At 36.7% G+C, this 16,416-nt stretch overlaps 1 protein-coding gene across 7 annotated transcripts in view; it reads right to left on the bottom strand.

The window, feature by feature from the left end:
• Positions 1–16,416, bottom strand: part of PDLIM5 (PDZ and LIM domain 5) — a 219,809-nt gene that overhangs the window by 76,901 nt on the left and 126,492 nt on the right. For 5 of the 7 annotated variants that reach the window (XM_029234674.1, XM_029234670.1, XM_029234671.1 and 2 more), the window contains 2 exons: positions 12,473–12,645; positions 12,079–12,115 (listed from right to left, as the gene is read on the bottom strand). In XM_029234674.1, coding sequence (XP_029090507.1) covers positions 12,079–12,115; positions 12,473–12,645 — 210 coding nt within the window. Of the gene's footprint in view, positions 1–10,481; positions 11,528–12,078; positions 12,116–12,472; positions 12,646–16,416 lie in introns of those variants that run through there. The other 2 variants (XM_029234673.1, XM_029234675.1) reach the window with 1 other exon arrangement.

Raw genomic sequence — 16,416 nt, 5'->3', positions numbered from 1 at the left:
TTCCATGACCTGGCTATTGTAAATAGTGCTGCAATGAACACTGGGGTGCATGTGTCTTTTTGAATTATGGTTTTCTCTGGGTATATGCCCAGTAGTGGGATTGCTGGGTCATATGGTAATTCTATTTTTAGTTTTTTAAGGAACCTCCATACTCTTCTCCATAGTGGCTGTATCAATTTACATTCCCACCAACAGTGCAAGAGGGTTCCCTTTTCTCCACACCCTCTCCAGCATTTGTTGTTTGTAGATTTTCTGATGATGCCCATTCTAACTGGTGTGAGGTGATACCTCATTGTAGTTTTGATTTGCATTTCTCTAAGAATTAGTGATGTTGAACACTTTTCATGTACTTCTTGGCCATCTGTATGTCTTCTTTGGAGAAATGTCTATTTAGGTCTTCTGCCCATTTTGCATTGGGTTGTTTGTTTTTTTAATATTGAGCTGCATGAGCTGTTTATATATTTTGGAGATTAATCCTCTGTCCGTTGATTCATTTGCGAATATTTTCTCCCATTCTGAGGGCTGTCTTTTTGTCTTGTTTATGGTTTCCTTTGCTGTGCAAAAGCTTTTAAGTTTCATTAGGTCCCATTTGTTTATTTTTGGTTTTATCTCCATTACGCTAGGAGGTAAATCAAAAAAGATCTTGCTGTGATTTATGTCAAAGAGTGTTCTTCCTATGTTTTCCTTGAAGAGTTTTATAGTGTCCGGTCTTACATTTAGGTCTTGAATCCATTTTGAGTTTACTTTTGTGTATGGTGTTAGGGAGTGTTCTAATTTCATTCTTTTACATGTAGCGGTCCAGTTTTCCCAGCACCACTTATTGAAGACACTTGTCTTTCCTCCATTGTATATCCCTGCCTCCTTTGTCATAGATTAGTTGACCATAGGTGAATGGGATTATCTCTGGGCTTTCTATCTTGTTCCATTGATCTGTGTTTCTGTTTTTGTGCCAGTACCATATTGTCTTGATTACTATAGCTTTGTAGTATAGTCTGAAGTCAGGGAGTCTGATTCCTCCAGCTCCGTTTTTTTCCCTCAAGACTGCTTTGGCTATTCAGGGTCTTTTGTGTCTCCATACAAGTTTTAAGATGATTTGTTCTAGTTCTGTAAAAAATGCCATTGGTAATTTGATAGGGATTGCACTGAATCTGTAGATTGCTTTGGATAGTATAGTCATTTTCACAATATTGATTCTTCCAATCCAAGAACATGGTATATCTCTCCACCTGTTTGTATCATCTTTAATTTCTTTCATCAGTGTCTTATAGTTTTCTGCATACAGGTCTTTTGTCTCCCTCAGTAGGTTTATTCCTAGATATTTTATTCTTTTTGTTGCAATAGTAAATGGGAGTGTTTCCATAATTTCTCTTTCAGATTTTTCATCATTAGTGTATAGGAATGAAAGAGATTACTGTGCATTAATTTTGTATCCTGCAACTTTACCAAATTCATTGATTAGCTCTAGTAGTTTACTGGTGGCATTTTTAGGATTCTCTATGTATAGTATCATGTCATCGTCAAACTGACAGTTTTACTTCTTCTTTTCCAATCTGTATTCCTTTTATTTCTTTTACTTCTCTGATTGCTGTGGCTAGGACTTCCAAAACTATGTTGAATAATAGTGGTGAGAGTGGACATCCTAGTCTCGTTCTTGATCTTAGAGGAAATGCTTTCAGTTTTTCACCATTGAGAATGATGTTTGCTGTGGGTTTGTCATATATGGACTTTATTATGTTGAGGTAGGTTCCCTCTATGCCCACTTTCTGGAGAGTTTTTATCATAAATGGGTGTTGAATTTTGTGAAAATCTTGTTCTGCAACTATTGATATGATCATATGGTTTTCATTCTTCAATTTGTTAATATGGTGTATCACACTGAATGATTTGCGTATATTGAAGAATCCTTGCATCCCTGGGATAAATCCCACTGGATCATGGTGTATGATCCTATTATTGTGTTTTTGGATTCTGTTTGCTAGTATTTTGTTGAGGATTTTTACATCTATGTTCATCAGTGATATTGGTCTGTAATTTTCTTTTTTTGTAGTATCTTTGTCTGGTTTTAGTATCAGGGTGTTGGTGGCCTCATAAAATGAGTTTGGGAGTGTTCCTTTCTCTGCAATTTTCTGGAAGAGTTTTTTTTTTGGCGGTACGCAGGCCTCTCACTGTTGTGGCCTCTCCCATTGTGGAGCACAGGCTCTGGAAGCACAGGCTCAGCGGCCATGGCTCATGGGCCCAGCCGCTCTGCAGCATGTGGGATCTTCCCAGACCAGGGCACAAACCCGTGTCCCCTACGTCGGCAGGCAGACTCCCAACCACTGCGCCACCAGGGAAGCCCTGGAAGAGTTTGAGAAGGATGGGTCTTAGCTCTTCTCTAAATATTTGATAGAATTCACTTGTGAAGCCATCTGGTCCTGGACTTTTGTTTGTTGGAAGATGTTTAATCACAGTTTCAATTTCATTACTTGTGATTGGTCTGTTCATATTTTCTGTTTCTTCCTGATTCAGTCTTGGAAGCTTATACCTTTCTAAGAATTTGTCCATTTCTTCCAGGTTGTCCATTTTATTAGCATAGAGTTGCTTGTAGTAGTCTCTTAGGATGCTTTGTATCTCTGAGGTGTCTGTTCTAATTTCTCCTTTTTCATTTCTAATTTTATTGATTTGAGTCCTCTCCTTTTTCTTGAGGAGTCTGGCTAAAGGTTTATCAATTCTGTTTATCTTCTCAAAGAACCAGCTTTTAGTTTTATTGATCTTTGCTACTGTTTTCTTTGTTTCTATTTCATTTATTTCTGACCTGATCTTTATGATTTCTTTCCTTCTGCTAACTTTGGGTTTTGTTTGTTCTTCTTTCTCTAGTTCCTTTAGGTGTAAGGTTAGATTGTCTGAGATTTTTCTTGTTTATTGAGGTAGGCTTGTATAGCAAAAAATTTCTCTCCTACAACTGCTTTTGCTGCATCCCACAGGTTTGGGATTGTCGTGTTTTCATTGTCATTTGTCTCTAGGTATTTTTTGATTTCCTCTTTGATTTCTTCAGTGATCTCTTGGTTATTTAGGAACGTATTGTTTAGCCTCCATGTGTTTGTGTTTTTTACGCTTTTTGTCCCTGTAATTCATTTCTAATCTCATAGCGTTGTGGTCAGAAAAGATGCTTGATATGATTTCAATTTTCCTAAATTTACTGAGGCTTGATTTGTGACCCAAGATGTGATCTATCCTGGAGAATGTTCTGTGCGCACTTGAGAAGAAAGTGTAATCTGCTGTTTTTGGATGGAATGTCCTATAAATATCAATTAAATCTATTTGGTCTATTGTGTCATTTAAAGTTTCTGTTTCCTTATTTATTTTCATTTTGGATGATCTGTCCATTGTTGTAAGTGAGGTGTTAAAGTCCCCCACTATTACTGTGTTACTGTCGATTTCCTCTTTTATAGCTGTTAGCAGTTATCTTATGTATTGAGGTGCTCCTATGTTGGGTGCATATATATTTATAATTGGTGTATCTTCTTCGATTGATCTCTTGATCACTATGTAGTGTCCTTCCTTGTGTCTTGTAACATTCTTTATTTTAATGTCTATTTTATCTGATATGAGTATATCTGCTCCAGCTTTCTTTTGATTTCCATTTGCATGGAATATCTTTTTCCATCCCATCACTTTCAGTCTGTATGTGTCCCTAGGTCTGAAGTCAGTCTCTTGTAGACAGCATATATATGGATCTTGTTTTTGTATCCATTCAGCAAGCCTGTGTCTTTTGGTTGGAGCATTTAATCCATTCACGTTTAAGCTAATTATTGATATGTATGTTCCTATGGTCATTTTCTTAATTGTTTTGGGTTTGTTTTTGTAGGTCCTTTTCTTCTTTTGTGTTTCCCACTTAGAGAAGTTCCTTTAGCATTTGTTGTTGTAGAGCTGGTTTTGTGATGCTGAATTCTCTTAGCTTTTGCTTGTCTGTAAAGCTTTTGATTTCTCCATCGAATCTGAATGAGATCCTTGCTGGGTAGAGTAATCTTGGTTGTAGGTTCTTCCCTTTCATCACTTTAAGTATATCATGCCATTCCCTTCTGGCTTATAGAGTTATTGCTGAGAAATCAGCGGTTAACCTTATGGGAGTTCTCTTGTATGTTATTTTTCGGTTTTCCCTTGCTGCTTTCAGTAATTTGTCTTTAATTTTTGCCAATTTGATTGCTATGTGTCTTGCCGTGTTTCTCCTTGGGTTTATCCTGTATGGGACTTGCTGCGCTTCCTGGACTTGGGTGGCTATTTCCTTTCCCATGTTAGGGAAGTTTTCAACTCTCATCTCTTCAAATATTTTCTCTGGTCCTTTCTCTCTCTCTTCTCCTTCTGGGACCCCTATAATGCGAATGTTGTTGCGTTTAATGTTGTCCCAGAGGTGTCTTAGGCTGTCTTCAATTCTTTTCTTTTTTTTTTTTTTATTCTGTTTCGCAGTAGTGAATTCCACCATTCTGTCTTCCAGGTCACTTATCCATTCTTCTGCCTCAGTTATTCTGCTATTGATTCCTTCTAGTGTAGTTTTCATTTCAGTTGTTGTGTTGTTCATCTCTGTTTGTTTGTTCTTTAATTCTTCTAGGTGTTTGTTAAACATTTCTTGCATCTTCTCGATCTTTGCCTCCATTCTTCTTCCGAGGTCCTGGATCATCTTCACTCTCATTATTCTGAATTCTTTTTCTGGAAGGTTGCCTATCTCCACTTCATTTAGTTGTTTTTCTGGGGTTTTATCCTGTTCCTTCATCTGGTACATAGCCCTCTGCCTTTTCATCTTGTCTATCTTTCTGTGAATGTGGTTTTTGTTCCACAGGCTGCAGGATTGTAGTTCTTCTTGCTTCTGCTCTCTGCCCTCTGGTGGATGAGTCACCAGTTAAGAAGACTGTAGAATGGGTCTCATCAATGCTGGTAGGAAAATCCATCCAGTCAGGTCAGGGGTTCTATGTTCTCTTGGATGGGTCAGCAGCTGTAACTTTCAGAGTTTTCCATAGTCCAGCCAACTCCAAATGACTCTAAGCCTGAGGGTCTACAAGCTGCTGGAACAGCTGTTTCTTTTTAATCAGTGTTTTAGATTAGACTCTTAACTTTAAATGTTTCCTTAGTAATGATAAAAATTTCTGTTGGTTGTTCCAATCACAGCACTAAGCATTTCATTTGCCTGTTTCTAAAATTAGTCAGGTATTGTCACCTCACAGGAGTCACTGAGCTATTCATGTCAAAACAGACCAAAAACACAAAGGAAGATGAATTAAGGAACAAATGGCAAATGGTCATTTAATTAAAAAAAAAAAATCTTGCACGACTACTCAACAGATAATACCAAGGGAAAAGCATCAACTTTTGCCAGTTAGATTGTCCAGAGCACAGTTCTCCTTTCAAGTAGCTTAGGTATGATTCCACTTTACCTTCAGTATAGATATTAATGCCTTGATATTTTTATGAAATTTTGACCTTATGTTGAATTTTTATTAGATTAAAAGTTACACAGGCCATATTGTAAACAATCTCCCTAAAATTGAAGAATTAGGGAATTGGAGAAATATGCAATTATATACAGTTGGTACCATTAGTAAGTGCTAATTAGAACCAAATATGGGGGTGGGGGGTGGTGAAGACTACAACAACTTGTGTTAAAAGAGCTTATACTCTAGTTAAGTATACAGGACATAGAGACAAATACCTGTCACCAAATTAGAAAAGGACGCACCACAACAGAGGTAACAATGCTACTTTCAACTGGGTCTAAGTCAGTGACTCTACTGCAGAATAACTTTTTCTTAAATGCTCATCTGCCAAAATGAATATTAATACAGAAAGGTAGCTGGTGTGTATTGTGGACTGAATTGTGTCCCTCCCCCAGATGCATGTTGAAGCCCTAACCCTTAATGCAATAGTATTTTTGAGACAGGGCTTATAAAGAGGTAATTAAGGTTAAATGAGGTCATAACGGTTGAGGCCCTAATCCAAAATGACTGGTGTCCTTGAAGGAGGGGAACAGACAGACACCAGAGCTCTTGGAGGAAAGGCCATGTGAGGACACAGCGAGAATGTGGCCATCTGCAAGCTAGACAGGCCTCACCAGAAACCTACCCCTGCGAGCACCTCAGTCTTAGACGTCTAGCTTCTAGGGCTGGGAGAAAATAAATTTCTGTTGTTTAAGCCATCAAGTTTGGGTATCTTGTTACGGCAGCCTCAGCTGACTAATATAGAATATTTGTAATTTAAGAAGCAGTTCACTAGACATGAAGCTTACACTCCTAACACCCACCTTCAAACTGAATTTGTATATTTATATACAGCTGACCCTTGAAGAACACGGGTTTGAACTGCACTGGTCCACTTATACGTGGATTTTTTTCACTAAATGCGTACTATAGTATTACACGATCCATGCTTGGTTGAATCCACGTGTGGAACCACAGAGAGGGAGGGCCGACTATAAAGTTACACGTGGATTTTTGACTGTACGGGGGTTGGTGCCCCTAACCCCCACTGTGTTCAGGGGGCAACTGTATTTACATACGTAAATATTTATATTTTTATGGTATATTTACATATCTCTGTGTATAAACGTCTAGAAAGAAGTAGCATGCCTGTTAGAATGCCTTTTCCTCCCAATTTATATTACACGGAGACTCTGGTATTCAAGGAGCTCGTACTCTAGTTGGGAGATTTAGGACATGCAGACAAGTATCCACAGTACAAATTAGAAACGGAGGTGCCAGGGAGTGGTAAAAACGGCACAACTGCTACTTCAGAAGTGAGGCTCTTTCCGCCGTGGGGCTGGGGCTGGGGCTGGGGGCAGGGTTGGGGTAGGTGTTGGGGTGGGGCTGGGGAGGGGGTGGGGGGTGGGGCTGGGGAGGGGGTGGGGGGTGGGGCTGGGGTAGGTGTTGGGGTGGGGTTGGGGGTGGAGTGCTGCGGGAAAGGATGTGCAGGCGACGGGCTCAGGAGACAGCAGAGGAGCTGGGATGAGGGAGCATCTGCGCTTGGCCCGCATTCTCTGGGGCCCAGCACTGGCTGTTCGGGCAGATGACGCTCGATCCCGTGGGATTACTCAGAGCGCTGCAAGACGGCTGGTCCCCCTGGTCCCCCAGTAGCGCCCTCCTGACCCTGTAAGATCTGTAATATCCCCTTACACATTTCCAAAGGCCACTGAGCAGCAGCGTCTCCCGCAGGAGAGAAGAACTAGAGGTAAACTTTTAAAGATGTGAAGGAAATGGCAGAGGTGCTCAAATAAAACGTATTACATGACCCATTAAATGACTAACACATGTGATTCTAAAAATGGCATATGGAAAATTACTGCTACAAAACTTATCCTGCCACTCACCAGTTATAAGATCTTATCACATTTGTTCAGAGTTAATCTTAATTTTCTGTCTTGAAGCTTCTTCTTTCATTCATTCATTCATTCATTCATAGAGCCCTGATTATATTTGATTTCTTTCTTTTTTCTTTCTTTTTTTTTGCCAGTACACTTGCTTTATTGCAAGGATAAAGAACAAAACCCTACAAACACCAAGGTAGGAAACAAAAGTTATTTATAATAGAAATACCTTTACCTACTCATTACTCCCAGGGTGCTTCTGATGGAATCGACAAACATCCTTTACTCGAGGGAAAGAAAAGTGTCTTTCTTTTGACTTCCATACACGTTTCAGGCTACCCTAAACTGATCTTTCACTTTAATGATCTCCCTAAATGGTGTCTGTGATCTGGTTTCAAAATGTAGGAGAAGGGATGAGAAGTGTCCCAGACGGAGAGAATGATGAGAAGGTGAAGACAAGGCCCACGCTGAAGAGAATGGATACAACTGAGGTCCAAACCAGGACCTAACAGAGCCAGCAAGGTCCTCCCCAGTCAGCCGGCCTGACAGCGACCAGGCTTCCTCTCCACCCTCCCCCCGACCCTCAGTTCACTTCATGTGGGCAGCTACTCACGGAGACTGCGGCCTTGGAGGAGGGGGTGGGTGGCTGGAGCTGAGGTGACATGTGAAAACCAAGACAGGTTTTTATAGAGAAGACTAAATTGTCAAATTCATCACTAAATTATGAAGAGAGCATTGTATGTTCCATTTCTACACATGAAAGTTTTGTTTTTGAGTGACTTCATGTGTGTTTAAGGGGCATTCTGTTCCCTACAAATATGTTACCAACATCTACTACATTTCTAGGACTTCAGTGGGTCTCAATGGGAAAAGCATTAAGTTGATCATTATGCCCAGGGCTGGCACTAACTAGGTGGGTATACTTTATTTAGCAAGTTGATAACCTCCCCGATTCTTCATTTTCTAATTTTACTTGAAGGTGGTTAGATATGATAACTAGACAACTTCCCATTTAAAATGCTGTGGACAGTACTGGGAACGTATATTATTTGCCTCTACGCATTAAGCGTTGTGTTTTTGGATCATGCTTCCCTTCACATGCCACATTTGGGCCACGCTGTCCTTTTGGTTCTGTGAACCCGCCATGCTCCTTTCCACTTCGGGATTCCCACATTTGTTTCCTCTGCCTTGAGCACTCACCCCAAGCCATCACACGGTTGACCCCTTTTCCTCCCTCAGGTGATGGCATTAAGGTCATCTCCTCAGAAATCCGCACAATCTAAGTAATCCCACCCTACCTAAGCCAAACTTCCTTTATATTAACTTATTTTATTATCTTTGTAACACAATTATCTTAGATTATCTTATTTATATATTGATATGCTATTCTTCTGAATCCCTAGCACACATCAGTCCCTGGGATTTAAGCATTCAGTAATTATTCATGTGAAAGAATGAATGCAGGCAACAAATGAATATTTACAATTTATAAGATTTTAAATACACGTCAGCAACACAACTACTGCAAAATTATTTGTTTTGGGAAATCGACTCATCCTATATTTCAGAAAAAAAAAAAGAATAAAAGAAGGGACTGCTACTCTCTTTCTTAACACCACAGTTTTTATTAAACAAGCTCTCTAGGGCGTTTTTTACCTGAGTCTTCCTAAAGGGCATAATGATGTATAAAAGGAGTAGGTTTCTGTTTCCACAGATAATTGTTTTTCAAGTAGCAAAAAGACTGACTGTGTGGGAGACATTCTATCTTCTGGCTGGTAAAATATTATACGAAAAAAACTGTTGAAAATTCTGAAGAGTAACTTTCTAATTTTACATGAAAAACAAGCCTGTGATAAAGAAAGTCTGTATAAGAGAGACAAACAAAAACAAGCTATAAATTAGGTCACTAGACTTACAACAATATTTTTGCAAGAAGTTTTTATAATTTTTGGCTAGCTTTTAAGCTTGGACTATAAGATGTCCCAGGAGGCTAAATGAGCACAGGAATTTATCCTCTGACAGGGTCAAATGGAATGTCCTTTGCGATCCTGGCTGAACATTTACCCTCATGTTCAAATGTGGACCATTCCATTTATCTAAATCTATGCTTTCAGTAAGACATCAAGTATTTTATCTTTAATTAGGCAAGGCATTAAACTCCTATTTTCAACTGCACCTATTTCAAGTTATAAAGCTCTACATACATGCATACATACATTCTCTTGTCTTTATTAAGGAAAAATTCTTTTATTTACCTAAAACGCTCTTTCTTTCTCTCAACTCTGAAGTTATTCTAGAAATTTGGTTCTTGGTGTAAAATACCATGTTTACTCTGCCCAGACCATTTATTTTCATGAGAATTTGATTCTTCTTTCAAGCATCATCTTTTGAGATCAATGAAGAATTAAAGGGTATAGGAAAAGCTGGTGTAAGTAAATAGATTTTCTTACAGAGGCCAGAGACACAGTGGTAACTGGGATTGATATCAGAAACATAAAATCATAAGGAGCATCTGAAAAAGTACTGATGAAATTAAAAGAAAGACATCGTAATATATTATATAGTAAAAATGAACATAGATAAATCCTAGAATTATTTTAAAGAATACTTTTGGCATGCCAAATTTTAAATAGTAATCACTAACTGAAATTAATGTTAGTTTCTCAAAATTATCAGGCAGTTTTCCTACTCTACAGTGACATTAAAATCAAGAAAACCTGGAAAAATAAAAACGGAACCTTGAATGCAAGCAAAGATGCTTCAGTAATAATTTTGACACAAAGCCTCATTCTATGTTGTGCCCCAGTCTAACTGATCTTACCTGTTACTCACATAAGACGTTATGTAAAATAATGAAACAATGCAGGAAAAAAAATATGGATCTTTGTCATATTCCACACTCACATTTTAGCAACCTCACAAAATTAAAAATGTTGTCCAAATTAAATGTCAGAAGAATTATTTATTTTACCAAAGTGATAATGTACGTCTTGAAAGGCTTGTTACTAGCTTCAAGGAAACAGAAAACAACTACAAAGCTAAGTTAAAGGCAACTTTATTACAATACTTTTCCAAACTTCAAAATGCATTTATTATTGAATTTAATCTAATATATAATACATTATATTACAAGACAGAAAGCATTTCTGGTCAGATATTTAGCTTGCATGTAAAGCCCAAAACAGAGCTTCCTTGGAACAGCAATAATGCATAATAGTTTATATCACTAAGTAAAATATTTCTCTGATGTTGCATAAAGAATCATTCATATTGCAATTTATTTTATGTTCATTTCCCCTGATTTAGAAATAAAGCAAAGCTATCTTTTCTTCAACTTACTTATAGCTTATACCTAGAAGTTGTCTATATCCTAAACACATCCACCAGCTTAGAAATAATTGCTTTGGTAGAAAACAGGATTTTTAAAACTAACGAAACCAAACGAACACTATTATTTCCCCATTGCAAACAGGGGCAGAATTCTCTTCTTTCCTTTTTTGGGAGCCAAATCTGGGCCCTCCTGCTCTTCAGACAGTCATCCTCAATAGTTTCTGCTTTACAAAAATACCCAAATCTGTAATGAACTCTATTCTAACAAAGTCATTTCTCTTTTATCTTGCCTCCTCATATTTGCTTACTTAGAAGCGTTTACAGCCCACTTTGAACATTACGTAATAATGAACTTTACAATAAAGTAACCTTGGGAAATGCAGTAACATAAAGGAAGTATTTTCCAAATTAGACAAGGACATTATTTGCTCATCCACCTCTACTTCAACCAACCAACCAGATTCCACTTACGAAAAGAATTCCTTTTCCAAGGTTACTCCTATAATAACAATAAAAACACATGTAAATCCACTGAATCAATCTGGCTCCTTACTTCGCTCTCTCGGTTTAACATTTGTGAGCTACCAACTAGCACAAAACGTGTTCATCCTCCTTGTTTTCACAATGGCAGGAAATGGTTAGAGAAGCATAGAAAAGATTCTATTTTGTCTTTCATAAGGCAAATTTGAAACGGATTTTGCTATGAAGTTGGAGGAAAAGAAAAAGGGAACGAAAAGGCATGTGCTGGCTGCTCTTGGGGCAAGGTTCATAAATCACTGTACGTTAAGAGCGCGTGCTGAAACTTCATGGTGCCAGTCACGTAATTTTGTGTATTTGGGACTAAAGACGTGAAGGGGTGTCTTTTCCCTGCGGAAATAAAAAGAAAAGAAAGAAGAAAAGAGAGTGATAGAAGAGTCACAAGAAAGAGAAAGAAAAGGTTTCTACACTTAGATCACCATGCAGAAAACGTGCCTTCCAAAAGCTTAATTTCACAGAGCTGTTTTGTTTAACAGCGAAGATTTCAAGGGTAGAGCATGTTTAGAAGTACAGAAATTAATCTCTAGAGCCCTCTTGGAAACGTCCATTTTTTTTTCCCCAAACAAAGCGACTGCAAGACAACACATGAACTCATTCACAAACATCTGTAGTGTTAGCAAAGCGCCCCCAGATATAACCTTCTGCCCACTCACTTCAATACTGAAGAAAACAAGCCACAGACAAAAAATCCAGACAGCATCAACTAATTTAAAAATCTGTAAGTTGTACATTTCAGTCCCACAAAAGGCACCAAAGTTAAGCTTAGCTCCTAGGTGCAAAGACAAAATGCCATACCATTCACTTGAAAAGGTGAAAAAACACAAATTGAGACCATTCATAAAAGGAAAGCATTCAATTTACCAAAAGAAAGGACAACTTACTTTGCCTTCTTTGTATTATCAGTTTCAGATTCTTTCACTGAAATAAAATAAACAATGTCAGTTTGCTTTTTTTTTAACTTTAAAATCACTTAAGCAATTACCTGTATCGATTAGTACCAAATGGTCAAGTTACACAGAGCCGCTAAAAAAGTTCCTTATCACGTTGGCATTGGCTATACGCTATAGTCAGTACTATAACTTCTACTACTGCTACACTTTTCAATATAACTCTCCTGGGCTGGTTGCTTATTTACAGTACCACTATGCATGGCATAATTTAAAAGAAAACTGTCTCAGGAAAATTACTATTTTCCAATAACTGTCCATCAGTCTAAATGCCACTCTCTGTGGCAGAGAAATAGTCATCCATTAGAATCCCTAGGTATTCACTTACTACGTTCAGTCCCAGTGATCTGGGCGAGGATTCGGAAAGAGCGAGACTGAGTCGTTCCAGTCCTTGGACGCCAGTCTTCAGTATCTTCAATCAGTCTCTTCTTACTGGCATCACTGTGAGTAGGTATGTGATAAAACTCTGTATAACGATCCATAATGTGTTTTCTTGGTGGGCTAGGGTTCAAAAGGAAAAAAAAAGGATTAAAATATTTATAATTATGTTAAGGATAAAATAACTTCTCCCATATTATTTATAACTTATACATTTAATCCTCAATGTTCCTTTTGTGTATTTTGCTTTTTCAAGTATACTCAGTAACAATTTTTCTTAAAAAAAGAAAGCATCCTTCTAAAATAGAGTAGACTAGGTTATTTTTTTTAATTAGTTTAAAAAAAGGTACTTATATGCTAATATAAAATAATAGTATAGATGGCTATTCAACAGAAAGTTTACCGTTTGGGTAGGATTTTCCTTTTAATTGACAGAAGAAGGCAGCAGAAGAGAGATTTCAACATGAAGAAAAGGAAAAGAAAAGAATAAGAAAAGAAGGAAAATAACAAGAAATTGCAAAGTCCACAGTAATTAAAATCAAACAATTCAAAATTACTGGTATAGTTCATCTTATGGCTAACGAAGCAGATATGGACTACATCCACAGCCACTGTTAAATACCCGTATGCTGCTAAAATATGCTGGCTTTCACAAAATTAAATGATCATTTCTTCACCGGGCCCAGGAGCCATGAATGGTTTAGTACAGGCTAAACCAACAATTCCAAACACAATTTTGAAAAGGGTCAGAACTTATTTTCTACAGTGTTCTCATTTTTGTGTATAGATATCCCTAACCCTAAATAAAGCTGGGTGCAGGATCACTGCTGTAAAGAGCTGTGGTCTATCAGAAACCAACAAAATATTTATCAAAAGACCAAGATATGAATTGTGGCTCTATGACTTTTGACTAGTCAATCTCACTGAGCCTCAGTTTTTTCATTTATAAGAATATCACATATAAAGTAGCACTGTTCTCAGGATTAAATGAAATAATATATGTGAAAGGGATGTGTAAACTACGGAGTTCAAGAACTTTGAGTTTGCTAAGACTATTCATTTTTCTATTAAGAAAGCATAAATACCAATATTACGGAATTTACAATGTACATTATTTAAACACTTTAACCTAAGATCTAGGTAACTTTATAAATACTCCTCCCTTCTCAATCCCGCCCCCCAAATAGGATAAATGCAAACTAAATTATGAGTTTTGTTTCAGAAGAGAAGAAGGACTAGCAGACAAGTGGCACAAGATCCAAGCAGAGAAAGTACCCTGAGTGCCAGATGTGTGTGGCAACACCTGCTAGGTTAACTCACTGCTAAAAAATCACATTGCTATCAGAATGCCACGTGACTGCTGTCATTGTAATAGGGATACCATCAAAAACTGTCTCAGTACACTAGAACAGTTTTTGCCCAGTGACATGGTAGAATTAACGTTAACAGTAGCTTTGCAGTCAGACAGGTAGTAGTTCTAAGCATACATCCTCCATTCAGTGTGTATTTTATGCAAGTCATTTAACTTCTCCAAGTCTCGATTTTTACCACCTGAGCAATGGGGATTGCATCTACTTTAAAGGGTTGTTTTGAGGAATAAATAAGGTAGGTAAAGTATGTAAAAGTGCTTTCCACACTAACACAAAGTAACATAATGTGTTCTTTTATGATTATTAGAAAGACTATTTGCAATGCATGTTCTAAGACTACAAGTCATCATATATGTAAAGAACAGAATCAATAGTATTTACACATAATACTAATAATAGTATTTTAATACTATTTAATGGTATATTTAGTAGCATATTTTAATAGTAATTCAAATTATTATTTATGATAAAATTTTAATATTCCAGGAGTGAAATACCTAAAATAGCTTTTACTGATATTGAACAAAACCTCCTAACCCTTTTTAAAATAGACATAATTTTCTTTAATTACAAAATAATAGACATACGCTATTTCATAAATACACTGTCTCTGGCAGATTCCCAAACAGACAACACTTTATCTTATGCAATTACTTGAAAAACTTTATATTTAAGCTACTAAACTTATAGTTTTAAATTTCTCTATAGTCAGTAAGTGTTTACTCTTAAATGGTGCCAATTTCAGCTATAAGACTGTTTTATCCTCTATAAAAGGTTTGGACTATAAAAATACAAAAAAATAGTGTTAAGCTAAGACACCAAGATTAATAAAATATCACCACTTAAGAATATTTTTTAGCCACAACACACTTGTGAAAAGTACAGTGCGTCTTAGACTCTTTTGTGACATTCACCACAGCTTAAGGTCTGTGTCAAGTGATAGAAAGTTTCTAAACGTTTACTGCCTTTGAAACTCTCATGACTATGATTAAAGAAGGGAATAATCTCAATAATTTGATTTTTTGAAATGTATTTGGGATAGAATATAAATTCAACTATCAAGAGCAAACAATTTCAAAATACAGACATTCAAAATTAGCAACTTTATTCAAAATTTTAAAAAATATTAAACACGGGAGGCCCCAACCATATCTCTAACTCCAGTATATACTGTCTATAATAATAATCTATCTTTCTGAAGGTTTAGCTTTCTAGCATGGAAAACAAGTTTCCTAGGCTCCTAATATATTTGAAAATTCTAAGCAATGAGAAGAGACTAACAAAATTTGGTGATGGTGTTAAGTTGAAAGCCAGATGAAAAGTTGCAGAGAGACAATGATGAAAATTAGAAAAGAAACCACTGATGAGGTACTTACACAGTGCCAGGGTTACTGAAGGAGGAATAACACACACACAGAAAGATGTGATAGAGTAGAGAAGACAGTGATGTTCCCAGGATGATGGGCAACAAAGATGAGGCCAAAAAAAAAAAAGAAGAAAAAATGAAATAACAAAATTCAAAAAAATGAAGACATTACACCAAACATCATGCTTCAAAATAATCATGTAAATGCAGACAAACAAAAATGAACAAGTGTTAGTCAAAATTCTGTTACACTGTTATTATTTGGAGAACAGTTTTATCTGTATTTGTTTGTTTCCAAAAAACACTGAAAAATATTTTATATATTAATGCTAGTTGAAGTCTCAAGTTACTAATACCAAGAAAGATTCACTATTTAAAATTTTTTTCTAGGTTTTTATAAAATTTATTTTAAAGTGAATCCAAATTCCTACCATGGTTCCTAATAAAAGGCAGAGATTAAAATATAAATAAGATGTAAGATATAGAAACAGATCATTTTAGAATCACTTTTAAAATCAGAGCAGACGAAGAGAAAATCTTTCAGTCTCACATAAGATAAGAAGTATACATTACTAATAGCAAGTGTAATCTTCTCACATAAATTATCCTGAGCCATACATTATAAAGGAATAATATGCTATATGAAAATTTCCTCTTATTTTTTAAAATGAAGTGATTATGATGAAAAATATATGAAGCAGTGGGTCATAAATAATAGGCTATTACTCAATTTTCATACTCTCCCCTGTCCATCATTACCACCGCCCTCACTCAGAAGCAAATTCCAGGAAGTTTAGAGCTCACTTGTAGGAACTCCAGAGTTCTGTGTTATCAGCAACCTAATTATTGCCCAGAAAGGCATGTTTGATATGATAAAAGAACTAGGTTAATAACACCTAAAGAGGAAAGACATAATTCATTCATATAGCCTATTAAGCATAAAATCATGAAAAACAAATATATTCACATTCTATTATGTATAGAGACGATGAAAGTATAAAATGCTATACAGCTTCTCTATGCATTGCTGAATCAATCCTACCACAATGATGTTTAGTCAGAGTAACTAATTACTCATTATAAACGCAGTGAGAAAAGCTGCCTGCCAGTTTGAATACTAAGACTGTGCATTGTAGCTAAGCGGTATTTCCACACGTC

The sequence above is a fragment of the Monodon monoceros genome, unplaced genomic scaffold (assembly GCF_005190385.1).
Source record: "Monodon monoceros isolate NGI ecotype Baffin Bay Population unplaced genomic scaffold, NGI_Narwhal_1 Super_Scaffold_20, whole genome shotgun sequence".
NCBI lineage: Eukaryota > Metazoa > Chordata > Mammalia > Artiodactyla > Monodontidae > Monodon > Monodon monoceros.
This window is presented reverse-complemented; position numbering and strand designations above follow the sequence as displayed.